Here is a 27,158-nt window from a genome sequence, read left to right as displayed (position 1 = left end):
TGGTCCCTGTGGGCTTCCCAATGACTAGACGAATGTCACTGGGGGAAACATGGGCTGGCTAGATTTATTAACCAAGTAGCTCGACCGAAAAGTTCAGAATGAATCTGACCTCTTTTTCAGATTGTTTTTTGAAATTGATTGGCTTCAGTAGGCAGATTATAGGAATTTTAAAAAATCAAGTATTCTTATGTTAGTGTGATTTGTCTGTTTTATTTGACACTTAATATTGACACTCTTCATTACCATTTAGAACCTAATGCTTTCATTTTTAAAATGTTTGTTTCAGTAGCCCGTGAAATAGGTAAGAACTGTCATGGTCAAAAGATAAGAGAACAAGAGGATAAGTAAGAGTCTATCAGTCTGTTGATTATCCCTCTGTGTGTCTAACCACCTATCCCTCTGTCTGTCTGACTGTCCTTTGTACTTCTGACTGCCATCTGTCTATCTATCTGTGTGTGACTGACTAGGGGTGCCTCTCCTTCCCTCTTTCAGAATGTCTTCCCTTCTTCCATCCTTTCCTTTCTTTCTTCCCTTTTTTATTGAATAATTGTTTGATTTCCTACTATGTGGGGAGCATTATTTTTTGTTAATTCATGAAGCTGATAGAACTCCTTAGTACCAGAGTGAAGCTTAAAGATCAAGGATATTGACCCTGCAGAGTTGGGGCCAGAAAACTTCTCAGTGTCAGAATGAGAGATGTGAAACACCAGTCTCTCATCTCACAGAGAAATGCAATAGCTCTTTGAAGTTCCACTAAACTAGAGAATGAATATGGATGGTGTAGGCATTCAATAAATGTTTGCTGAATTGAATGCAATAAAAATGATAAAAGAGACATTATAATGCATTTTTTAAAACTTCATTACATGCACTGAAAGATGTTTTTGACATTTTATCTACATTCCTAGTTACATCCCGAATGCCTGGCACGTATGATGATAGAGTTCCTTGCAGTGCCACGTTGTGAATCAGTGGCTGCAGCGTCAAAACCCATGCTGGCCTCCAACAATTTAATTATAATGTGGGGCGGGGAGGAGACTCATATTAAAGCAGTCATTGATATATGCTTGGTGTTCACAATACACATCTCATGAAATCTTTTAGTAATTACATAAAGTGGAATTTATATCCCCATTCCATTTTTTAACAGATGACAAAACTGAGACTCAAATACATTCATTAATCTGCCTCTGTCACATACCTAATAAGTGGTAGGATGGAAATGTAAATCCAGGTTTATCAAACTTTGCAAAATATTTAACCATGTTTTTTGTACCCTTTTCTATGTACCCTTCAAATCACATGTCACAGAAATTATTTTTTGCTATTTTGAGATTTGAGTTATCAATAACAACTATTCTTCCATGTTCTAACTTACAAACATTTCATTTTGAGTCTCATGAAACTTTAAGCATAAAGCTTCAAAATGTCACATAGGGCCAATTATGTACTTAAGTTCAGGCCAGTCTTTAATGAATTCAGTTCCAATAGGGAATAAATGAGTCTGTCTCCAACGGTCCTTGTATGATCATTTCAGTTTTTCATTTGACACCCTTTCCCCATGTTGAAAGTCCTAAGATATATATACCTAAAACATGCCTCAAAATTTTCCTGGTCTTAAAAACCTGGGCAACCTCCTCTAAATATGAGCAGGGACTTCTTCATGAGCTGCGTTATCACCACCCTGTAAATCTGGGGTGACAACGAAGTAGTAGATGGCTGTGCAAGTTAAAGAATTTGCCCAGTGGGCTCCTATGCTAAATTATGCTGTCAGGACATAAACATGGAAGCCTATTTTCTGATAAAAAGTAATGATACGGGGCTTCCCTGGTGGCGCAGTGGTTGAGAGTCCGCCTGCCGATGCAGGGGACACGGGTTCGTGCCCCGGTCCGGGAGGATCCCACGTGCCGCGGAGCGGCTGGGCCCATGTGAGCCCAGTGAGCCATGGCCGCTGAGCCTGCACGTCTGGAGCCTGTGCTCCGCAATGGGAGAGGCCACAACAGAGAGGCCCGCCTACCGCAAAAAAAAAAAAAAAAAAAAAAAAGTAATGATACGTAGAATTTGAGCATGATTCTTCTGCAAAAAGAACATGTAAATTTGTAATGTGTTATTTACTTTTCAACAAAGTCCATTTGGTTGTTCTTTTTCTATTGACACAGGGTCCAAACTCCATGAGGGCCAGGGCCACTTGGGTATGAAACTCAGTTTTATGTCTACAGCACCCAAGTCCTCAGGTAGTATTTGGTAAATAAATGAATGAGTATAATATAGCATAAGCTCCTCCCAGATCTGAGACTGCCCAAGCTGTCTTTCTGTCTTGCTGTTGCTAGTGATCTCTCTGCTTCTCAACTCCTCCCATGCCAGGCTTTGGGTTTCTAGGCTCTCATTAGGCCCACCAGCCTTTCAGTTTTGCTCATCCCCTCTTGTGCCTGTCTTTCTCCTTCTCAGCTTAGCTCAGATACTCTCAACAGGATCATTGTGTTCCTCCTGGCTCTAAAGTGCAGGGTCTGAAGTTCAACTCCAACCATTTCCCATCCTCTGTGCAGACAAATGTACTGTGTTATTCTGGGAACCAGCCCAGGATGTTTCCTAGTGGTAGAAACAGGGAGGATTATGTAAAATACAGCAGATACCAAGCTGGGAAGGATGGTAGAGGTAATACCTTCAGTAAACTCTTCTTTCCTGGGCAAACCTTGCTCATAGCAGATGTCCCTGCTACCTGCTTGTTTTGCTCTGGACTCCCTGGTTTGTTGGTTCTTTTCCTAAAACAACATAAGAACTAAATGCAGTTATTATCAATGTTCTTTGCCCACTGCAGAGCCCAGGGGAGTCAATGCTGCCTATAGTTTGGAGGTTTTGCTGCTAGTGGTGTCACTTAAGATTGGAATTAACGTCTTTTTAGCTGCCATGCTGCATTGCTAGCTATATAAGAGCTTAGGGCAATCATACATCCAGACTTTTTTTTTACATGAAATATTGTAAAATCAGCACCAACTACAACACCCTAAAACACATTCTGTAGTTGTATAGAGGATATTTTTACATTTTTAAAAAAGTAATTCACATTCAACAGGGTATAATGAAAAAAATACAAATATACAAAACTACCCATAATTATACCATTCAACAATATCTTCTGCTAACATTTTAATGTCTAGCCTTCCAATGTGTATTCCATGCATTTATCTGTAGCTATCTATCACATATGTATTTTAACTAAACTAGGATCACACTGTTTGTATTGTTTTATAACTTGCCTTTTTTACTTAACATATTATAATATTTCTAAATCAATAAATAAATTTCTACAATATCCTTTTACTGAGTAATGTTGTATTTTAAGGATACCCATAGTATATGTAACCTGTCATCACTGTTATATATCTACCTGTTTCTAATCTTTAAGTGTTACCAAGTATTACAGGGGATATCATTCAGGCTAAGTCTTTGTGCATATTCTTCATTATTTCCTTGGGATGTTTCTAGAATTAGAAGCAAAGCAATGGATAAATCATTTTAAGGCTTTTGATATGTAAACAATTGATACTTTGAAAACTTCAATGAGTATTATATTTCATCCTGTATTTGGCTTAGATAATTTCAAATCTTGAGTCTGTTTTCTGTTGTATCAGTTGTCACTACAAATTCCATAAACATCTCTTCGATGCCTTGTCACTGATTTTTAAAAAAATATTAAACAAGACAAGGTCACTCGTTTGGCAGGTATTTGCCAAAAGTTAACACTGTGTAAGGCACTCTGTTCTTGATCCTCTTTAATTTACACAATACAGGAAGCATTGTTCCATTAATAAATAATTCAAGATATTTTCTGTTAAATTTGTTCCCTTTCTTTTTTTTAAAGTTATTTATTTATTTTTGCTGTGTTGGGTCTTCGTTTCTGTGCGAGGACTTTCTCTAGTTGCGGCGAGCAGGGGCCACTCTTCATCGCGGTGCGCGGGCCTCTCACTATCGCGGCCTCTCTTGTTGCGGAGCACAGGCTCCAGACGTGCAGGCTCAGTAGTTGTGGCTCATGGGCCTAGTTGCTCCACGGCATGTGGGATCTTCCCAGACCAGGGCTCGAACCCGTGTCCCATTCATTAGCAGGCAGATTCTCAACCACTGCGCCACCAGGGATGCCCCCCCCCTTTCTTAATGCACTAAATATGTTACTTTGTCAAATTTTATTTTATTTTATTTATTTATTTTATTAATTAATTGATTTATTTTTGGCTTCATTGGTTCTTCGTTGCTGCCAGCGGGTTTTTCTCTAGTTGTGGCGAGTAGTGGCTACTCTTTGTTGCGGTGTGGGCTTCTCATTGTGGTGGCTTCTCTTTGTTGCGGAGCACGGGCTCTAGGCCCACGGGCTTCAGTAGTTGTGGCACATGGGCTTAGTTGCTCCACGGCATGTGGGATCTTCCTGGACCAGGACTCGAACCCATGTCCCCTGCATTGGCAGGCCGATTCTTAACCACTGCGCCACAGGGGAAGTCCCTCAAATTTTAAAATACATTGTCGAAATGGAAATAAGGGTAATTTGGCATGAGGATGACTTCCTTGTTTTTCACCCTGGATTTAAAAATAATTAAAAATATAAAGAGCACCTGCTTACTTTAGTAAATTAGAAAAATTCAGAAAAATATAAAGAAGAAAATAAATGACTCATAACCAAACCATTCAAAGACAATTACTGTTAATTGGTGTATTTCCTTCCAGGTATTTTCTTTGTATATTTTTTACATAGCTGAGATCATACTATATAGGCAAGTTTTCAAGAGTATAATGTAAATATTTCCTCTTGTTATGAAAAACTCTCTGAAAACGTTATCTCTAATGGCTTCATAATATTTCATCATGGAAATAAATATATAGAATTTGACGGTTAATAGTAAAAATGCTAGAGTAAAATTGCATGGGTTCTAGTCCTGATGCTGCCATGGTTATCTTCTGATCTTGAGAAGTTACTTTTCTGCGGCTCAGTTTCCTTATATACAAAATAGGGATAATTATAACCTCTATCTTTTAAAGTTTCTGTAAGGAATACATAAGACAATTCAAATAAAGCTTAAACTGGTACCTGGCACATAATGAGCATACAATGAAAGTTATTATTATTTTTCCTATTACTACTTAATCATTCTACCTATTGCTAGATATTTATCTCAATGTTACTGAGATAACATTTACCATTATAAAATTACTGTAGCGTATAATTCTTCACAAACATTTTTATAACCTTAGAATGTTTTTCATAAGATAGAATCAAATTCAGTGATATGAACACTGTTAAGATTCTAAATATTGCCAAAATTGCTTATGTACAGTATAATGCAGTATTGTTATTCTCATCAGAGAGGTATTGATAGTTATGTACAAATCGGGATCACCTGTGGGACTTTTTTTTTTTTAAAGAAGATGTTGGGGGTAGGAGTTTAGTAATTTATTTATTTATTTTTGCTGTGTTGGGTCTTCGTTTCTGTGCGAGGGCTTTCTCTAGTTGTGGCAAGCGGGGACCACTCTTCATCGCGGTGCGCGGGCCTCTCACTGTCGCGGCCTCTCTTGTTGCAGAGCACAGGCTCCAGACGCGCAGGCTCAGTAGTTGTGGCTCACGGGCCTAGTTGCTCCGCGGTATATGGGATTCTCCCAGACCAGGAGCTCGAACCCGTGTCCCCTGCATTAGCAGGCAGATTCTCAACCACTGCGCCACCAGGGAAGCCCACCTGTGGGACTTTTTAATCCTCTCCTCTCATCCTCTCCCCACTCACCCTCATCCTCCCTCTCCCAGATGACATGTGATAATCAGAATCTCTGGGGCATTTGGACACTCTTATCCTTTTAATTTCTTCAGATGCAAAATGAGGATATCCGATATCTATTTCATAGGGTTGTTGTAATAAATAAATAAAATGATGCATGTGTATAGGGCTTTATACATAGTAAGCACTCAGTGTTAGCCATCATTACTTTATTATTACAAATGACATTAAATTTATAATTTATACTCCTACCAGGGAAGTATAAAATTGTCTGTCTCATTGCCCCTCATCAGTGTTCTGCATAATTATTTTAAAATTTATTTTAAATTTAGTTTAAATTAATTCAAGCTATTTAAAGTATTAATTATTTTAAAATATTTTCTGATTCAGTAAGTAAAAGGTAGCATTTCAGTGTTTTAATTTGCTTTCCTTTCATTACTGTTGGAGTGGAACTTTTGTCAAATATTTATTAGCCATTTGTATTACTGTATATGAGTGTAGGAAGGGGAGGGAGGGAGAGAGAGACAGACGGACAGACACAGGGAGGGAGTAAGGGAGGAAAGGAGATCAGGATCTATTTATTTTATAGGGGTCTTGATTTTGTACTTTTTCTTTTTGCGGGGAGGAGATCTGTTGCTCTTTGGTTAGTAAGAATGTTATCCTTAATCTGACCATGTTTTATTCCTACTGAACTCGTTTTGTTTCCCTATGATCAGTATATGTTTCTAAAGTTTTCCAAGCCCTCTGGTTAATTATCCATTTTAGAATTTTGCCAGAGAGCATTGTTAAGCTTTTAAGTCTATGGTCTCTTAACTCCATTCTTTTTTCTCATTAAAAAAAAAAAAAATCTGAAAACATTAGCCAGTCTCCTATTCTCTGGCACAACTTGAAATCTCCATGATTGCTCAGAGCTTCCAGACGGTGATGGAGATTGTCTGCAGCAGCACTGTATGTCTGGGCTTGAATGTGGGTGAGGGGAATGAATATAAAGAGCACAGATGACTCGGTTGCAGTCAACGAATCCAGGAAACAGGGTCAGAAAGAGGCTGACACCTGAGTCGAGTGTTGGTTCTATGCCCTGTCCCTCTGCTTGTTCTCCAAATCTCCCTCCTAATTGGGTACCTAATTTGTTTTTCCATGCCTGAGTTCTCACCTTGGTAACCTCTCAGACTGACAATGTATCTGGCCCTCTCCACCCTTTGTAAGCATGGAACTCTACATTCAGGCCATCGACTATTGGCCTCTCTGACACAGGCCAGTAGTCTGCCAGGATCTGCAGGTCCAAGCTCTCATTGCCACCTTTTCTGGAGACCACCCCTTCAACCCCCACTGTCACTGTCTACACAGCTCTGAAAACCTGCCCCGTCTATGTGGCTGTGTATGGATTTCAGGTCTTTGCCTGCTGCCCACAAAACTCATGTTCTCCCTCTTAGGCACCATGTGGACTCTCCCTGAAATTTTAGAACTCAGACTTCTTAATGGATGTGCTCAAATTTTGTCCAGCATTTCCTTTATTTACTGTAATAATAATACATTATTGTTTATGGTGATATAAATAGCATTTACTGCATGCTTACTGTACGTAAGGCATTGTGCTAAGTGGTTCATAGGCACTTTCTCATGGAATCTTCAAGGCAAGTATATAAGGTTGAGCCTATTATTGTTCCCACATCACAGATGAGGAAAGCGAAGCTTAGGGAAGTTGAGTAGCTTGCCTGAGGTCACCCTGGTGGTAGTAAGTGTTGGAGCTGTGAGTTGATTTCAGGTCAGTCTCATGTCTAAGCCCATGATCTAAACTCCAAGATGATATTATACCATCTGGGACTCCCCATCTGGCATCCTCTTCCTAATCTAGTTTACGGCTCCTTTTATAAACCTACACCTCCTATCACATATCTCTATAAAAAATGATAATTCAAAACTGGAAGGGGCCCTGGCTGCCATTTCATTCTGCTGGGGTGACATCAGGTTTTGTCCTCCCTGACCATGCTTGTTAATTTCTACATGACTTCTGGGGAGCCCGGCTGGGTTACTCTTCTTCAGTTCCCCCTTGCACTAGCAGGGTGAGGGCCCCACTAGCCACCTGTATGTCTCTCTCTTTGCTGTCATGCTCTCCTATTGGCTCTGTGAGTGGATTTTCATCTACTCACTTCCTAGCTTTTTTCTTGCTCTCACCAGCAGGCTGCTTCTCATTCTGGAGCTTCTCTCTGTTGGTCTAACATCCGTTCCACTTATATCCACTCTGGAAGGTCAGGAGCCCAATGTCTTTACTTTTGGGGTCTCCCTAACAATTAGCAACCCACAAACATGTCTCCCTTCAGTTTTTTCACCTCATGGGTGAGTTAACCCTATTGTGGATATAATTGCTACTTATCTTGGACAAGAAAACTGCACAGATCTACAAATCTGGAGAGTGAGGAAGCCACAGATAGAACTTCTAGGGTGTGTGCTAACAATTCTTGCCTCCCCTCTGCTTGTTTCAAAGTCTGGAACCCAAGCATACCCCCAGTGAACCCCAGTGTACCTGGAAAAGTAGCTTTGGGATCTGGCTTTATCCCTGTAACTTTCACATTCTGACTACAGCAACTTCTTAGTAGTGGCAGATTTAACAGTCATAGTTTCTACTATTTGAAAGTGTCTCTAAATTCCACTATATGTAACAAATCTTCATTTTGTTTAGGTAAGAATTTGAAAGCCTCATACCCTTAGGCTGGGTGTGGTCACAAGTCGCTTAGTGGGTAATTTGATTTTTCTATCTATTGTGGCAATGCATTTTATGGAGGAAATGATACGCTACTTATTCACCTGTGTCAGGATTCTAGAAGTCTCTGGATGTGTCCCCGTGCAAAAAAAACCTAGAGTTTATTTACCCTGTGTGAAAGGTTCAGGGCAAAGTGATGCCTCCCCTCCCACTGCTAATCTGTTGCTGAGTGTGAACAATTAGTAGGGAATTGACTTCACCTTCCTACAATGCCTTTCCAGGTCATGGACAGAACCTCCCTAGAGGTCAGGTGCCTTCTTATACACAATTATAAGTAATATAAGTAGTAGTATCCAATTAGCTTGTGTTTCATTCATCTGCTCCAAATATTTTTAATTCTCAATCCTGGCTGCTTCTCTTGGGCTGGATCAATACAGGGCATGCTATCCTGATGAGAATGGAAACCTTTGGTTTGCATTTGGAGATAGGGAACTGAGGAAATATTTTCATTTCCCATCCAGAAGTTTAATGTTGTGTAGATGCTGCTTGAGTGTAAACTACTCGTATTGAATATAACGTTTTATTCAGCAGGGTTTTATTCAGAGGGTTTAGATTCTTATACACACGTGCTGGTAGCCATCATGTTCCAGTGCTGCCCAGAATCTCCAATGACAGCAAAACCTAGGAAGTCTTGGGGAGAGTGCCCATTATCTTGGAAGCTACTCCTGGAATCATTGCCAAAGGCAATTCCTCAGAGTTTATGCTCAAACCTTAGAAGGCTCCTCCTGCCACTATGATTGAAGGGGCAAGGGAGGGAGCCAAGCCGGCTTGGTCAGCAGATGTCATCAGTCACGATGAGTCACTAATTCTGATGAGACTTCTGATAAGACTCCGGTATGATGACAGATGAGGCCACTATAGCAGTTAACTCAGTCATTTGTAATCATTACTTTTGGACCATTCAATAACCATCCTGTGAAATTATTTTCTGAATTTCCCGGAGTAGAGAAAGGAGCTGAGTTTCAACCCTTTTCTTGGTGAAGCATCTTGGCAGTTATAAACGCTTGCAGGGAACTTTCTAAGGCATTATCAGATCCAACTTTAAGACCCTTATTTACCAAAATCACCTGCTTTGTGTGGGTGATGACACAGTGTTGGACACACCTGCTCTTTTCCTGACTCTGCCCATGGAGTAAGTCCCGGATTCCTCTGTGGCTAACATCTCTGTTTTTGTTTCAAAGTGTCCCCAGGGCAAGATGCAAGGGCGCTCTCTGTCACTTCTCATAATTGTGACTGTGGCCATACCTCTTGGCCCAGAGCTTTCTTCCCCAACAGTGTGCCGTGTCATGGGTGGGTTGTAGATGGCCAGCTGGCAGGCAGAAATACCAAACTGTTGAGGCCCTCAGCAACTCTGGGAGGCTGAGGTGGACCAGGTGTGGCTAAAGTCCCACCCTCACCCGAAGCCAGTTGCCTTCTGTTTACCCCAGTGGGCCATACAAATATTATCATTTTCTCTGTGTGTCATGATATAGAAAAAGGTTAGGAAGCACTGACTTAACCTCTTTGATTTTCATTTTCTTCCTCTCTAAGTTGGGATTTTTAAAAATATCTTACATAGTCATTGTAAGAATCAAAGGCGTGAATGCATATGAAGGGGCTTTAAGAGCTGTCATGCATTTGTTGGGTATATCATTGGCCACAGAGAGATAGAACTCTGTCTTTAGTTTACCCTCCTTGATTGTCCCTTTGAGAATAAGATGGAATTTCTCTTTTTAAAACAATCTTTCCTAAGTTATGAAATCAGAGTACTGCATCTATCCTTGAGGTTCAAGCACTGAAATACATTTCCTACAATCTTGTGACTCCTTTAAGGCATCTACTGGAGCAGAAGTTCTTTGCCTCTGCCCAGTGAAGTGCAGTGATGCTGAGGGTACACAGCATCCCCTGACTTATCTGTATTCACATCTCAGCTGCTCTCAACTCTACCCAGTCCAGGGTCCCGCCTTCCCACTAAAGACTGTCCTGTGTTGCCTTTGACTGCAGGCCCATGCTGTGGGCGGAGAGCGTCTCAAGTTTCCATGGTTTTAGCATCTGTGCCCCAAGGTGTGAGCTGGCTGGTGCTGGCCCACAGGTCTTCTGGAGATGACGTCTCTCAGTCCTGCAGACACAGATCTCACGGGTGGAGAGTAACTCCATCTCCTCAACAGACCTTAAGCCAAATGCTATCTTGATAAGCAAGTGAAAACCAAGTCACAAAACAATATACTCTAAAAGGGTAACACTGGCTTTCTGGATGTGGAGGTATGGGTCATATTTATTTTCTTCTCTAGACCTTCCTGATTTTTTTTCGGATTTTCTGTAGTGAAACTGAAAGAGTATTTGAAATTATCTTTCTAAAAGATGCACTCAAGATGTGCTGCATGAAGGCAAATAACAGCTCCGACATTCCTTCACACTTGCTGGCTCCAAACTACTGCCTCTGCTTTCAGAGTCAGGCGATTTGGAGGCGGTGCAAGCCAGGAGGCAGCAATGTGGGCCATTGAATTTTCTCTTTTCACACATTGCTCTGGCAGCTAATTCCAGGGTGCTCATCTGTATGGTGGCAGCATGACTTTCATGTTTTCCCCAAGGTGTTTTATGGCTTTTTTACAGAGGTACTTTGAATAACTTTCAAAGTCTGCCACCTAGTTGTGGCACGTGGGCTCAGTAGTTGTGGCTTGTGAGCTCTAGAGCTCAGGCTCAGTAGTTGTGGCACACGGGCTTAGTTGCTCCGCGGCATGTGGGGTCTTCTTGGACCACGGCTTGAACCTGTGTCCGCTGCATTGGCAGGCGGATTCTTAACCACTGCACCACCAGGGAAGCCCCATCTATCTCTCCTTTATAACGTGCACCAACCCTGAGATGTTGCAATGATTTGTGAAGTTGTTGGACTGCTGTCTGTTGCTGCCCCACCACACTCTAAGCTCCTCAGCCTGTAAGCTTTAAGAGAGATGTTTAATTCTATTTACTAATACATCCTAACTGTCAAGGGCAGAGCTTGGCACATAGGAGATGCTCAATAAATACTCATCAAATGAATTAATCTTAGCTCCTTCCCTTTTGGCTCCAGGGCCTTGGGCAAGTTACTTAATCTCTCTGAGCCTTAGGTCTCATTAGAAATGGGGATAATAATCCCCCTTTGAGAAAATTGTGAGATTGACATGGGACAATGGTTATAAAATACCCAATATGGGGCCTGTATGCATAATTGGCACACATGAAGTATTGGCTTTTCCCTTACTTTTTCATCCCAGAGTATTGCACAGAGCAGTAGTTTAAAGGTTTAAGGAACAAAATATATGTCACTCTATTTCTTTCCCCTCCTTCTTTCTTTATTACCTTCTTCCATGGTTAGGCGAGACACAGAATGAAGGGTCAGAAGATCAGTTTCTCGAGTTTTCACTAATGAGATGACTTTGGGTAAAGCACTGGTCCTTCCTGTGTTTCAGCTTCCTCGTATATACGATGGGAAGACATACATAAACAGTATTTACAATCCTTCCCAACTCTCTCACCCTGGGTCTCCGCATAGGAGTCAAGGGTAACATTGACCACTGCTGTTCACAGTGCAAGATGAATGGAAGCAAGAGGGAAATGCAGCACCAGAACAGGGAGAAGCAAATTAGGTTATTGGCTTATCTGTTTTAATTTAAGCTGAGTTTATTTTAGTAATACAGGTGAAGAATGTTTTAAAATGTATCATCATGACAGTGCCCTTTGGTAACAGCACAAGGATTTCTGATTTATCTTTCTTCAAAAGAGCCTGAGGGCTTTGTATATACTGTCTCATTAATTCTCAGAGCATCCCTAAAGTTGGATGGGAAAGCACGATGAGTTCAGTTTTAAAGGTAGAGAAACAACGCTTCAAAAATGTTAAGTAGCTAACCCAAGGTCTCACGGTAACATCACTGTTCCCAGGAACCCAGGTCTCTATCTAACACAGCAGCCTGTAGACTATTTTGCTTCCGGTTTCTAGAAATGTGTCCAGCCATGGGTGAAAGGTCTTTGTTCTGAGCAAAGTAGTATTTAAAGTGTGGTTTCCTGGAGGATAGACTCTTTTTTTTCTGGAATGAGAGGAGTGACAAGTAGGTAAAGAAGGATTGAAAGGGCTGGAAGTTACTAGAAAGTATTCTGCCCCTCTCCATCTCCCCATCCCAAATGTCATTTCCCTGGACCAGCCAAGGCCCCATTTCAAGGCCAAGCATCAGACCTGGTGGTTGTCATGGAAACAGTGCTGGCTGAGCCTGAGGCCCTGGAGAGCCAGCTGCCCTGACTGAAGGTGTGTGTTTCTAGGTCACCTTCTTGGTTGACCTGAAGGGATTCTGTAGTCCTCAGTTAGGAGAATGCTTCAGGCACCTGCAATCTGATCGGTGTTTCTTCTGTATTTCACACACTGTCACTGTTCTCCAGGGCAATCAACATCATCTCCAAGAGGTCTGTGTTGAAGAGTGGCATTTCTGGTTGGTCCATATATCAGGGTCTTCAGTCCAATGTCCTATCATGATTCTCACTATGTGACCTTGGGTAGGGCAGTTGTGTTTTCTGAGTTTCAGTCTTCTCATCTGTAAAAGGGGTTAACTAATCAGACTATTGTAAGGATTATGAGAGTGAAAGGCCCTGAAAGGCATCAGTAAGTCATAAACCACAGTGATTGTGTAAGTAGTTAGGATCCACTCCTCTACGCTGGAGGTCACGTCTTCTAGTGTAAATGGGCCATGCCCTCCCCAGGGCTCACCCTTGTAACTGTCGCTTCCTAACTAGAAATATCAGGTCAAGAGAAGACTAGTTGTTTATGGATAGTTTGTAGCTTCTTGTCCAACTTAGCCAGAGACTACTGGGCCTGCTGGTGGCAGTTGTCCCCACAGTCACTCCCTCACCTGGAAAGAGAAGGGTCCTTCATTGAGGGACTAGTTCCCTAGGCTCCCTGGGCTTTATGTCGCTTGTGGTACATTAGTTATTTAGTGCCTGGTAAAGCTCTCTGAGATCACAAAATGAAAGGCCTGGTGGCAGTTCAAAGTCTTCCTTTTGATTATTATTCTAGTCAGTGTATTTTGGGGGGAGAAGATAGGTTCGAGATCACAGTGGAGGAAATTTCATAAAGAGAGTATGAACAAGCCACAGAAACGGACCCAGAACACAGGGTCACATTGCCCTGCTAATGAAAGCGCTCCGGCCTGGGAGGAGTGCTTGTGTGTGTGTGTGTGTGTGTGTGTGTGTGTGTGAAGCATCAGGCTATCTGGAGAGTGATACCTTCTTTGTTGCGTTCTTGGCTTAGTTCAAATGCCAATTATTCTTCCTCTACTACCTACCAAAAGCCAGTGAGTCTACCTGGTAGTAGGTAGGACCAGGGACCAAGCACACCTGGAGCAGGGATTCCACGGCAAGAGGAGACATTGCAGGCTCACAGGCCAGTCAGGAGCTCTTTCTTGGGACACTGAGGTCATCTCTAGATAGGTCACAATGTAGTGACTTGGGACACAAAGTCTAAAGGGGCAACATTGAATGTCATATTACCTTCATTGTCTGGCTTTGACCATGAATTATTAGTCACTGATGGCCTACACAGACATGGTATCAGGGCTTACCTGGGGTCTATGCCCCTGATCTGGCCCTGACCTTGACCTTGGGAAGCATATACTACATGAGACAGAACAACAGCCTCCATGGAAAGTTTTTGCTAATTTCTTCTAAATCTATGAGCTTGAGACTTGTGAATGAAATTAATAAAGTATTATACTTCATTGTCACGAACAACCAAGGTAGTTTGAACAGCCTGTTTGATAAGTGGTCTAATGGCACCTTCCTAGGTGGCAATAAGCTGTAATGGTTAAGGAGGAGGAAGGCCCAGTCAAGTTTTCTCTGGGCCACTCCAGATCCCAGCTCAACTGCTTTGATGGGGCTCCAGCTCAGGAAAGATGGGCAACCTTGGAGAAGGAGGGATTCGGTTTCGGCCTTTAAGAAAGGGTAGAATTTAGGAAAGCAGCAGGTCAAGAAGGACGTTCTAGGCAGAGATCAGCTTGGGCAAAAGATTGGAGACTTACGTGTAATGGAGACCATAGAATGTGAAAGGATTCTGAGTGGGAAATAAGGACGAAAAAGCAAGTAGTGGCCAAAGTGTGATGGCTTCAAATTTACACATTTTAGCCATTTCTGCAGCAGCCTCTTTGTGATTCCCTTTCTTATTTGGGTCTAATATACCCTGCAGGTAACCAATCCCCAAGAGCTAGAACCATGCTGACAATTTCCTTTGTGTTGCATCAATATTCCTTAATGCCATGCCTTGGGAAGGAATGCCTGCTTTTATTGACTGACATATGGGGTTCACCGCTGAATGAACTCAGTAGTTATACACAGGTCCTTTTGGGATCGGGTAGAGGCAAGGAACATGTGTTGAAACTATGCCTTTCTGTGGTACAAGAGAACATTATGAGAAATAATAATTTTTGCTTCAGGACTTGAGCTACCAAGAAAGAGCACAAACCTTCCTGTCAGGGAGGAGTGGGGTTTAGTGAAAGGTGAGGTGGAGTGGGGGCCTTTTAGTTCCCATTCAAATTCCGCCCTGACACTAATAGCTCCTCTCTGAATGAGCCAGCTGGAAGGAAATGTGAAAGCAAACTCCACGAGAATTGACTATGTGAACTGGAGAAGAGCTTAGTGAACCTCTAGTTCAGCCCCCTCAATTTCCAGGCCTGGAGAAGGTGTGGAGAGGTCTTTGTGTTTAGGACAAAGGACACATCTGCTAATTCTCCCTCTTCTGTCTGAAAATCACATATCAGTTTTTCAGACTAAATGAACTGCCTGTCACAACTCCAACATCACCGCTGACTCTAGTAGTCATGTAAATTCACTGAGAGGGTTTCTTTGGCTGCACAGGTGTGGGATCCGCCCCGTGAATACTGAAACTGTTTCCCTGGGCTGCCAGTCCCAGGCAGGAGGCCTCTCCTGTGCACCGGGCCTTGCTGTGCCCGCTCACTGCTGTTTGACATCTGGACAGCTATTTATTTGGTCACATTAAGCTTTGCTTCGTGTGACACAAAATCATTGTAAAAGAATGCATTATTAAGTGTGTTTTCAAATAAGGGGAGAAACTAGCAGGCTGTCACTGATTGTTTTATTGTTGAGAGGAAAATAAATAAGTAAAATGTGTATAAGGCAAGGCAGGAGCAGTTCCAAGGAGCGTTTAGAAGAGAAGCATTTTTACATTTTATTGATGGAGGTTTGTAAAACATGCTTGCTAGTGAACCCATGTAAAATATGTGATTAGCCTGAGTTAAACAGCTAATAAGTACCAGAGCTAATAATTTTCTCAAAGGCTCTGGTTTCATTATTTGACAAATATTTATTGAGTGCCTACTATGTGCCAGGCATGGGGACATAGCAGTGACTAAGAAGAGACACAATAAACAGATGAATATAAATATAAGCAATAATAAATGCAGGTCAAGGTGATAGAGAGTGGTTAATGGGGTGTGCTATTTTCCTATAGGATGATCGGGAAGCTCTCTCTGAGGAGGTGACATTTGGGCAGAGACCTGGATGGAGAGAGGAAATGACCTGTGACTCTAGGGGAGAGGAGCATTTTAGGCTGAGAGACCCACCAGTGCAAAGGCCATGAGATGGAAGTGTATTTGGCGAGTTTAGGAATAGAAAGGAGGCCTGTGGGGCTGGAGCTCCATGATCAAGGGAAATATGTTTGGAAATGAAGTCAGAGAGAGAACCGGGGCCAGATCATGTGGGACCTTAAAGGGCTAGGCTATGGCTGAATGCTATTTCAGGGCTGGAGTGTCAATCTGACTGCTGTGTGGAGAGCACACTGAAGGTGAGCAATAGTAGAAGCAGGGAACCAGCTGGGAGCTTATAGCAGTTGTCAGGGTAAGAGGTGATGTGGGGAGAGAAGAGAGGGACAAAATGCAGGTAGAGTCATCAAAATTGTTTGATAAACTGATGTGGGGTGTGGGAAAAAGAAGTTAAGGATTCCTCCTTGGTTTTGACCCAAGTAACCAGGAGAGTTTTGTCATCGCTATCTGAAATAGGGAACACCTTGGGTTTCGGTGGAGGGACATCAAGTTTTTATTTTTGCATGTGTTAAGTTTGTGATACTTACCCAGGAATAAAATGGAGATTTCAAACTGGCAGTTGGACATACATTCTGCTGTTCAGGGGAGAGGTTGGGCCTGGAGATATAAATTTAGTAGTATTAATATGTAGATGGTATTTAAAGCTTTGAAATTGGATGAGATCATTTTTGGGAGTGAGTTTAGATGGAGAAGAGAAATGTCCCAAGTTACCCAACTTTTAACAACTATCAAATAATAAAACAGAGATTCCCTCCCCCATCACATTTTTTAAAAAGAAAAAAAAAAGCTGAGCTTATTTACATGTCAGGCAAGAAATTCACTGAGTAGTTCTCTAAGGAATAAAAGTCAGAGTTTTTTTTTTTTTTCTTTTTTTGGTACGCGGGCCTCTCACTGTCGTGGCCTCTCCCGTTGCGGAGCACAGGCTCCGGACACGCAGGCTCAGCGGCCATGGCTCACGGGCCCAGCCGCTCCGCGGCATGTGGGATCTTCCCGGACTGGGGCATGAACCCGCATCCCCTGCATCGGCAGGCGGACTCCCAACCACTGTGCCACCAGGGAAGCCCAAGTCAGAGTTTTTAAAGCCTTAGGAAGAAGGTTACATGGTGGTCATACTAATTCAGAATTGAAAATCAGCACTTTGCATAGGAGAGAATGAATTCATAAGTCTGAACATGCTTGTTTAAAACAAGTCCCTTGTTCATTGGTTAAGAGACTTTAGTGAAGTTCAGGAAGGGTCTGGTGTCCTGGGGTCACTTGAAATTCATGGTCATTGATCATTGTCAGCTGGTTAAAACCACTGTGATGAAATACAGTATTCAGCCATGAAATCTCCTGGGAAGTTACTGCTGGCAAGTGGAGAATGTTCCTTTTGTACAGCCCGGAAAATGAGGAGGATCTGGCAAAGAAGAGTAGAGAGGACCTTCCACCGAACTAGGAGGCAAGAACTATGGCAACCAAGGACCATGTGGTCACTGAGATGTTAAGAATCCAAGAAGCAGAGAGGATCGGCGAGGTCCAATGCTGCTGAGAGGTCTGGTAAGAGAAGGACCAAGACTCGTTCATTGTGTATGCAACTTGGGGTCTTTGATGACCTTGACCTGGAGTAGTGGAGACAATCCTGATTTAATTGAGTTTAAAAGAAAATGAGAGGGGATGGGCTTCCCTGGTGGCACAGTGGATAAGAATCTGCCTGCCAATGCTGGGGACACAGGTTCGATCCCTGGTCTGGGAAGATCCCACATGCCGCGGAGCAAATAATCACGTGTGCCACAACTACTGAGCCTGTGCTCTAGAGCCTGTGAGCCACAACTGCTGAGCCTGCGTGCCACACTACTGAAGCCCACACGACTAGAGCCCGTGCTCTGCAACAAGAGAAGCCACCGCAATGAGAAGCACGCGCACCGCAATGAAGAGTAGTCCCCGCTCACTGCAACTAGAAAAAGCCTGCGCGCAGCAACGAAGACCCAATGCAGCCAAAAATAAATAAATAAAATAAAAATAAAAAAGACATTAAGAGAAAAGAGAAAATGAGAGGAGAAAACTAGAGACAGAAGCATAGGCAAATCTTTTTAAGGTATTTAGCTGTGAAGGAGAGCAAGTAATTGGATGATGGCTGAAGAAGAGTGTGAAGGTCAAGGAAGTTTTTTCTTTTCTTTTTTTAAGATGGTGTATGTTTGCTGCAGATGAGATTGGCTTGGAAGAGGGGGAAATTGTTGATGCAGGAGAAAGGGCAGACTATTGCAACAGCTGATTTCTTGGGAAGTGATGAGATTAGCACCAAAGTGGAGAGGCTGTCACTGCTTAGGAATGTAGACAGCATATCTGTTACAACAGGACAGAAGGTAGCATATATAGGTACTGATACCTGTAAGTTGGTAGATTTGTTTCTCTTTTTTCAATGAAACAAGTTCACTAGCTGAGAAAGTAGAGGAATGGGGGTGGAGGATTGGAAGCTTGAAGGTAAGAGAAACTTGGAAGGAGTGGGTCTAGAGAGAGGGAGGGTGAATTGAGCCCATTAGCAAATTCAGAAGGATTCCTGGGCAGTCCTGCCTGAGGGTCCTCTTGAGGTTTGTTGTGATTTTTAAGTGAGACTTGTCAGCATCTGGTGTACTCCCCCTCCCCTTTTGCTCCCCTCCTCTCCTACCACCACATTCAGCTGCTCAGGACAATTGTGAAGGACAGAAGAAGGAAGTGAGTTGCAGTTGTTTGCAAGGGAATGATTACAGTGGAATTATGATAGTGTTGAACACTGGAATCTAAGCTGAGGATGCAAGAGGGGTGGTGCACAGTGGAAAAAGCTGCGTCAAGAGGTTGGGGGTTTCATTCTGCCTAGACACCCTGTGGTGCCTGGAAAAGGGCTCAGGATATCATCTCCATCTCCCCCACCCCAAAGGAAAAACATAAAACTATCTTATCTGTAACCAATCGGTAATGCCCTCAGTCCAGAATATATTTCCTTACTTTTCTCCTCAGGTGGTCTTGGCCATCACTTGGGCACCTGGAAGCTCTTGCTCCTACTTTCCCCTCTCCTTTCCTTTCTGCCTCTCTCCCCGGGATTCCAAGATACACTCCACTTGAGCCAGCGGGTCTTAATTCACACCGTCACCCCATAAGTCTGTGATGGTGAGACCCATTTTACTCTGATCCTCACGTTCTCAGAGGGAAGCACCAAAGAGCCAAGTTTTTTTTGTTTTTTTGGTTTTTTTTTTTTGCGGTACACGGGCCTCTCACTGTTGTGGCCTCTCTCGTTGCGGAGCACAGCCTCCAGACGCGCAGGCCCAGCAGCCATGGCTCACGGGCCCAGCCACTCCGCGGCATGTGGGATCTTCCCGGACCGGGGCCCGAACCCGTGTCCCCTGCATCGGCAGGCAGACTTTCAACTACTGCACCACCAGAAAAGCCCTTTTTTAAAAAAATTTTGTTTTAATATTTATTTTATTTTATTTTATTTGGCTGCATCGGGTCTTAGTTGCAGCACACGGGATCTTTCCTTGTGGTGAGTGGGCTCTTCATTGCAGTGCATGGGCTTCTCTCTACTTATGGCACACAAGCGCAGTAGTTGCGGCACGCAGACTTAGTTGCCCTGCGGCATGTGGGATCTTAGTTCCCTCACCAGGGATCAAACCAGCATCCCCTGCACTGCAAGACAGATTCTTAACCACTGGACCACCAGGGAAGTCCCTAAGAGCCAAGATTTTTTCTTGCTTAAATGGATTGCTTCTTATGGCATAGCTTTCCTCTATGCCGGAAACCCCCATTCCCACCAGGGCTGAGGATGGGGGGTAGGTGGTGGAGATGGAGTGTGAAGGGAGCAGAGAGCCTCTTCCCTGCACTTAAATGCAGTACTTTCTTTTTTCTCTTCTAAATGTATGCATATTCTATTAACTTTAATTAGAGCACATTTCTGTGTCAGTGCTTCTGATTTGGGCAAACAACCTCATTCATGCAGACTGCGTCTTTCTCGGCCCTCACCTTCTCAGGTGAGGAGGCTCATCCTCTTGGTTGACGCCTCCATTAGCTCGCCCAGCCTGATCCGGCAAATCACTATCCACTTCCCTCTGAGGACCGTGTGAACCCAACCTACTAGCAGAAATTCTGGGAGTTCCCATAGGGGCGGGATGAAAATGCTTGCTTTCTCTTCAGTATTTAACTTTGAAGGTGCCCAAGTATTTATTGGCATTTTTGGATATAAAATGGTTTAAGCTTATGTCTTTAGGAATGACCCACAGTGATGCCCATGGCTCCTTGCTGGGCCATGACTCAGCCCTCAGAGCCCTTCCTTTTGAATGATTTCAGATATTTTTTTTCCCTGAATGTATAACCTGGCCCTCATCCATATTAAAAGTCCTCTGCCACTCTGTGCAAACCCACAGATTCATAAGTGCTTCCTGAAGTCTAGCCCCATCCACTTGGTGCTTCACATCCAGGAAGAAGTTAATACCATTCCCAAACTGTATGGCTAAGAAAAAATGACATCATTGTGAAACAGGGAAATGTTGCCTAGACTTGGTCTTCCTGTTGCTTCAGAATTGCTTAAAATTTGAACTATGCTGATGACGCAGACATAGAGATGCCGATTTTTAATCACATGGGGGTTATTGCAAGGAGTTGGTTGTCAGAGCCTTCTCACATCCCTCGCACTGTTGCCCCATTCTGGAGCATACTCTCATCTCTGACCTTAGCCATTGACTCGTGGGGATGCTGGAGGGCCCTGTACAGAACTGAGAAGCACCATGCAGTAGTTTGTGGGGGCCCATGAAGGGTGGTGGAAGGAGCATGGGCAATAGCATCAGGCCAATCTGGTCTGTTGCCTCTGGTCTCCTGCCTGGCCATGTGGCCACAGTTAGGGCATCCAAGCTCTCTCAGCCTCAGTTTCCCTGGGCTCAAAATAAGGCCCAATAATAGTATTGATACTTATTCACGAGTTTGTTTTAAGAAGTGAATGTAATCACACACTTAAAGCACTTAGCACAATGCCTGGTCCATGTGTGCTCAATTAATATTATTAATTCTTTAAAAGTCTAATAAACTCAAGCCTGCTCCTAAGTAGACGTGTGTGGTCTTGGACCTCACTTCTCTCAGCCCCATTGCCCATCTATAAAACAGAGTTGATGTGAGGGTGAAATGAGATGGCTGCTCTCTGAAACTTACTTACATAATTTCTGACCCCTTTCAGTGCATTCCTCTAAGCCATTTTGGAGAAATGCTGCAAAAGATGTATCTGGGTACTAACCAATTCAATTCTTATCTCTTTAGATCAGATGTGTGAGAAAAGTCAAAAAATTTTCTACGTACTCAGAAGCCAGCACTTCAGGTCAAATCTTTGGAAGGCAGAAAGAAGAGTGTTTCTTTTAGGAAGGAGAATGTAGAATGCCCATTCTGTTCTAGTGGCAGGAACAAGTGGGCTTCACCCAAAGGCAGCACCTGTAGATAAAACAGTAGAGCGGTCTGGAAACAAAAGTCTGCTCTGGCCACTCAGGGCAGTTACTTCCTTAAAGTGTGTGAAGAGGGATTGATACTAAAAGAGGGTTGAAGGAGGGTCGCGTGCTGGAGGTGATGTGGAAGAATCTACAAAGCAAATAGGCTAAAAAAATGCTTCTGCTACTGTTGCTTCCTTTTATTCTTTCTCTTCTTCCTCCTCCTCCTCTTTGTGAAATCAGTCCAGGTGGTTTAACAATTACTGTCTGAGTAGCAAACCAGCCCACCCATGGTATAGCATGGCCTCCTGAGGCCAGGCAAAACTGGCTTCAGTTTCAGATTCCATCATTTGCCCCTCTGAGCCTCAGTTGTTGCATATGTGAAACAGGGATGGTAATGCTTATCTCAGAGAGTCACTGCGAAATTATGTGGGTTAAGAGCCCAGCATGGTGCCTCGCCCTTGGAAGCTACAGAAGAAATTCCCTTCCTTGCCTTCTCCCCACACTCAGTCTTGCTACGTGTCTATCTCCTAAACAGAACTGATTCTCAGACTGATTCTATTTTTTTAACAGAAAAAGCTTTGCCTGCCTTAAAACGTTAGCAAATAGTGATTGAGTTGGGGATTTCTGGGAAGAGCTGCATAAGAGCATGCAGCCTGTGTTCATTTGATTTGTAGATATATTATAATTACTTTTCATCCCACAAAACCCACTTGAGGTACTGTTAAGCAAAGGAATAATGCTGCTTTTGCTCCTTTTCTCTCAACCCTTCTTTCTCTCATGCAAATCAGAAACATTAATCCTTTGTGGCTCCCTGGACTCTTAGTTATGGGAAAACTCATCATCTAGCTTTTTTTTTTTCCTGAAAATAACACAATTGTCAAAACTCATAACTTCTGAGTGCAGTTTCAACACTCTCATTGATAAGGCAATAACCCAAGCAAACAACGTTAGATGAAATTACAAGTCGGAACATAAAGTAGAGTGGAGGCATTATTTAAATGAGATGAGTTAAAGTTCTCTGTAAAGTTGCACAAATTCTGATAAGCAGAATAGACTTTGGATAGAGCTATTAAGCCAAGCCATTAAGTAGCCTGGCTTCTAGTTCATCTCCCAGAGATCTTTGGCATGGCCTAGGTCACAAGATTCGGACTTCTTCTATCTGGCTGCCCTTGGTAGAAAATATGCAGTGAGGTCCTGAGGTCAATTCAACCTACTCGTGACTCAATCTTTTTTCCCCTCATTTTCCAACTGATGTCATGAAAGCCTTTTATGAATTTTCTTTTATAAGCAATATGAGTGACAGCTAAAAGATACATCCCAAGGGCAAAGATCGGTGTTTTCTTTGTCTTTCCAGGTTCCCGTCAGAGCTCCTTGGAGTCACCAGCAAACCTGCCTTCTCTTCCTCCTGATTCTTTTGCCTGGAATCTGACCTGGATAATGAAAGATTCCTTCCCTTTCCTGTCTCATCGCAGCCGATATGGTAAGTATATTTTGATAGTTATTTGTGATGTACAGTCACCATCTCATAATTAAAGAAGTTGTGAGTTTCAGCTTGTGATGTATGGCTTGTCGGGGAGGAAGTCTTTCTGTACCCTTAGTCTCCATTGACACCCAGTTTAAGACCGTTTCCCTCAGGACTGGATTCTCCAGACTGACAGCTGCCTTATGTATCCTGGAGGAAGCCAAGGGCTTTGTTGCTGCCATATCTCATCCCCCCAGCCTTTATATGTGTGGTATTCCTGACATCCCCTTACCAGTCATTAGATGTAATGCTTATTTGCATTTTGACTGTAGCTTTCTAGATACAGGGTTCTAACCCATGAGTGTTTCTAATAGTGATCTCTTGAAGAGAGGATTGTTATTATGAGGGTCTTCTGGGGCCCCTCAAGTGATTTCCTTATGTTTAGGTACCTCCTTAAAAGTACCCAGACGTGTTCCTAGGTATTGTTTTCAGTTCATTTGATTCTGCAATAACCTCAGAGGTAAGGAGGCCAAGTCCCATTCCATTTTTAAAGATGCAGAAATTGAGCATAATAAGATCATACAAAGTGGATTTTCTAACTACAAAAGCAGAATTCTTCCCTTCACTTTTTCTCCTAGGGAGCTACCTACGCAGACTGCTAGGGTGAGGCCATATTTACATGGTGTAGCATTCCTCATCTTCCGTGTTCATCCTAATAGCTCACAGGAGCTGGCCTCTGCAGAGGAAAGGGGTAGGTTTGGAGGAGAGCTGATGCATTTCAACTTGGACATTTTTTTCTTCTCTTGAACTCCTTTAGGGTGAACCCCATGAGGGCAGGCACAAATCTGTTTGCTCCCCACTTTATCCCATCACACAGAAGAAACTCAGAGGCTTGTGCATGATAAATGAATGCAGAGGTCTTCAGGGATGGAACTCACTCATCAGGCCTGATTCAACTAAGTATTTATGAACCTGGTATACACTGAGCTCTAGATTCCCTTCTGGGAATATTTACCTATTCCCGCCACTCAGTCTCTGCCCCTGGGCCTGAGCTTTTTAAAGTGCACCTAACAGACCTTCCACCTGCTAGTGTCCCTCTTTTGTAGAGCAGTGAGTCTTGGTTCATATTAATTGTACCTTCATTTCAAACTTAAAAAAATAAATGCATGAAAAACCCTAGGGCAGTTTAGAATTGTACTCTGCTGGGATGTTTCCTGCTATACTGCTAAGCCTCCCCGGTTGCAGGGGAAGATCAGTAGTTGTCAGGAGATTCCAGATAAGAATTACTTCTTGATTTTATTTAAGCCAGACACTGAGTATCATCTTAGGATAAGGGCAGGTGTTTATAAATAATTGAAATCTTGTCCTTTATACTGTTATTGCTTTGTAAAACCAGATTTGTGATAGAACCAGTCTTTGGATAACGTTTTTTGAATTTGCTCTCAAAGTCATTCAGCATCTATACAACTTCTATAAAATGTAGAATGTCCAAAACAGGCCGGTCTGCCTCCTGCATGACACAGAGGACATTGCATTTGTTCTCTCTGAAGCATCGAGAAAGAGATTTCAGGTTGAAAGGAGAAAACCACCAGAGCTTATTTAAACTGCTACATGCCCACTGCTTGGCTCTGATACACCTGTTTCCTCTCCCTGGGCCTCACCTATCTCATGTATAAAGTGAGGGTGGGGTGGCATGCTCCTTGGGCAAAGGAATAGGTATGCAAGACTCCTAGGATTCCTTTCAAATGCTCCTTTTAGCCTAGAAGCCTCATGATTTCCCTTCTTGGCAGAGGAGGGAACCCAAACCATTGGTCAGGCCTTGCTGAAATGCTCAGTGAGGGTGCCACAGTCAGCACCATCATTGCTACCGAGTCACAGGGTGAGAATAGATGATTCTTGGTTGGTGGCTCCTTGACTGAGTGCAGGGGTAATCTCAGAGCCTTTTCATCTCTTCCTATATTTAATTCAGCTGAAACTCATAAGGACCCACCTGTCCCCACCACCACCGGTGTGTGCCTGGTTCAGTGCCAAATGTTAGAGGTGATACAGAAACAAACATAAGTGAGACTTGCTCCTGCTCTCTCAGAGCTTATTGTCCAGAGAAACAATCCTGTAGGGAGCTCAGCCCGTTGCCACAAAGAGCACCTCTGGGGCACTGAGGTTGAAGACTAGTCCTGAGACACACAGCAGAGCAAACTGAGACTCCTGTTCTCTTAAAGATGTTTGCGGGGCTCAGCCCATATCTCTCTATGAACCAAAGAGGCCAGCAGGCTCACTGGTGGTAAATCCACACCTTTCAACTGCCGCAAAAGACATTTTAAGAAATGTTAACAACTTCATTAATTTTAAGACCTCAAACTTAGGCAGAGAAATTTGACTGGAAAATTGCCGCCTGAAGGGATAGTTCTTCAGACAGTGAGAAGTAACCAAGACTCAGCAAGTCGATGCAGGCCCTGAGTGGTGGAGCTTGGTGCCTGGCTGGCTGTCTTCACCTGCGTTCTGGGGTGGAGGTGGGCGGGGACGTCTGGAGGGGGAGGTAGGAGAGGGCGGCAAAGGTAGGCATCAACAACCCGACCACAGGCATCATGATAGACAGTGGCGGGCCATCCCTCTCAGGCAAGCTTGTCCAGTCCTGAATTGAGTATGGCTTTCTTTTCATGGGTGTTTTATGAGAAGAGATGAGGTGGAGAGAGACTAATAAGACTTACTCAACCCAGTCTGTAATTATCTGCTTGAGGAAAAAGTTTGACCTACTTTTTGAAGTCTCCCCATATTTCTTCTAATTTACGTTGGGGCCTTTTATGTTGTGTAAAATATATTTTCTTCAATGGCATTTGGTATCAGATTCCAGCTCTTTCTTGTCTCTTGTCTTGAATGATGGGAGCCTGCTAATTTCATCATCAACAAGCAGAGCTGTACATTCTTCCCCCAAGGCTTTGAAGAAGCTGGGGGCGGGGGGTGGGGTGGGGGACATCTAAAGAAAGAATTTGTTTCCTTTTATCATCCAGCTCTGATGCCTTAAGACTTATTTACAGGCTTGGCTAAAGGATTGGACTCCAACTCCCTACCCAGATAAAAACCTGTTTTATTTGGTAACTGCAGGTAGCTAAGAGATTGAGGCCACTGGGGGTTTTAATCACTTTGAGTTCTAGAGCCACAGAAGCAGATGATATCCTGCCCACCTTTAATTCATGTTTGCCTATTCTGGGTGTATGAAGAATCAGATCACCTTTTAAAGTAGAATAACCAAAGTTTCTACCCAGATGAGGCAGAGAAAGAGGATTTTCATTTATTGGAAAAAAAAAAGTTTGATACTTTGCAAAACTCTTCCATGCCCCCCTTTCTCACTTAAGCTTGTCATAAAATTGTGGTGAGTGAAAATTATTTTATATCCCACTTTTATAGAAATGTAAATTGAGGGCTGAAGACATTTATTAACCGTGCTCCCAAGTTATGGAGCTGGTGAGCATTAGAGAAGACTGAACCCAGATTTTCTGACTTCACGTCTAGTGCTCTTTCTACCACATCAAAAAGTTAATTCAAAGATGAAGTCCCCACTCTATGGAGAGGGCACTCATTCCCTGGACAACCTGGTGTTTGGACTGAATGACCAATCTGATATCCAAGATGTGGGCAGCTGTAGGACCAAGGCTTGATGTCCCCAGATTGAGACTATCCCAGGTAGGCCAGGTAATTCACCTCTTCCTAGACATGGATGTAGGCCCCCCCAGGCACTATGGGCAGTCTTGCCTTCCCTACCATAGACTCTGGTCCCTGCTATGGGTTCAATATACCCCTAGTGTCCATGAATGTGGCCTTATTTTAAAATAGGGTCTTTGTAGATGCAATAAGTTGAGTCCATACTGGATTAGAGTAGGCCCTAATCCAATATAACTGATGTCCTTATAAGAAGAGAAAACAGAGATACAGACATGACACATAGGATGAACACCATGTAAAAATGGAGGCAGAGATTAGAATGACGCATCTTCAAGCCAAGGAATGCCAAGGATTGCCAGCAACCACCAAAAGCTAGGGAAAGGCCTGGGACAGATTCTCCTAGAGCCATCAGAGCATGGTCCTGTTAATGTCTTGATCTCAGACTTCTGGCCTCCAAAGCTGTGAGAGAATAAATTCCTGCTATTTGAAGCCACCCATTCTGTAGTGTTTTGTTATGACAGCCCTAGTAAACTAATGTAATCCTTC

At 43.1% G+C, this 27,158-nt stretch overlaps 1 protein-coding gene across 1 annotated transcript in view; it reads left to right on the top strand.

Annotated features, from left to right (window-relative positions):
* The window catches only part of ALK (ALK receptor tyrosine kinase), a gene marked incomplete at both ends in the record, with an annotated part of 728,930 nt that overhangs the window by 192,953 nt on the left and 508,819 nt on the right, over nucleotides 1–27,158 (top strand). The window contains one exon of the mRNA XM_082672737.1: nucleotides 22,845–22,970. Coding sequence (XP_082528863.1) covers nucleotides 22,845–22,970 — 126 coding nt within the window. The remainder of the gene's footprint in view (nucleotides 1–22,844; nucleotides 22,971–27,158) is intronic.

The sequence above is a fragment of the Grampus griseus genome (genome assembly GCF_964374135.1).
Source record: "Grampus griseus genome assembly, chromosome: 15".
Taxonomy (NCBI): Eukaryota; Metazoa; Chordata; class Mammalia; order Artiodactyla; family Delphinidae; genus Grampus; species Grampus griseus.
This window is presented reverse-complemented; position numbering and strand designations above follow the sequence as displayed.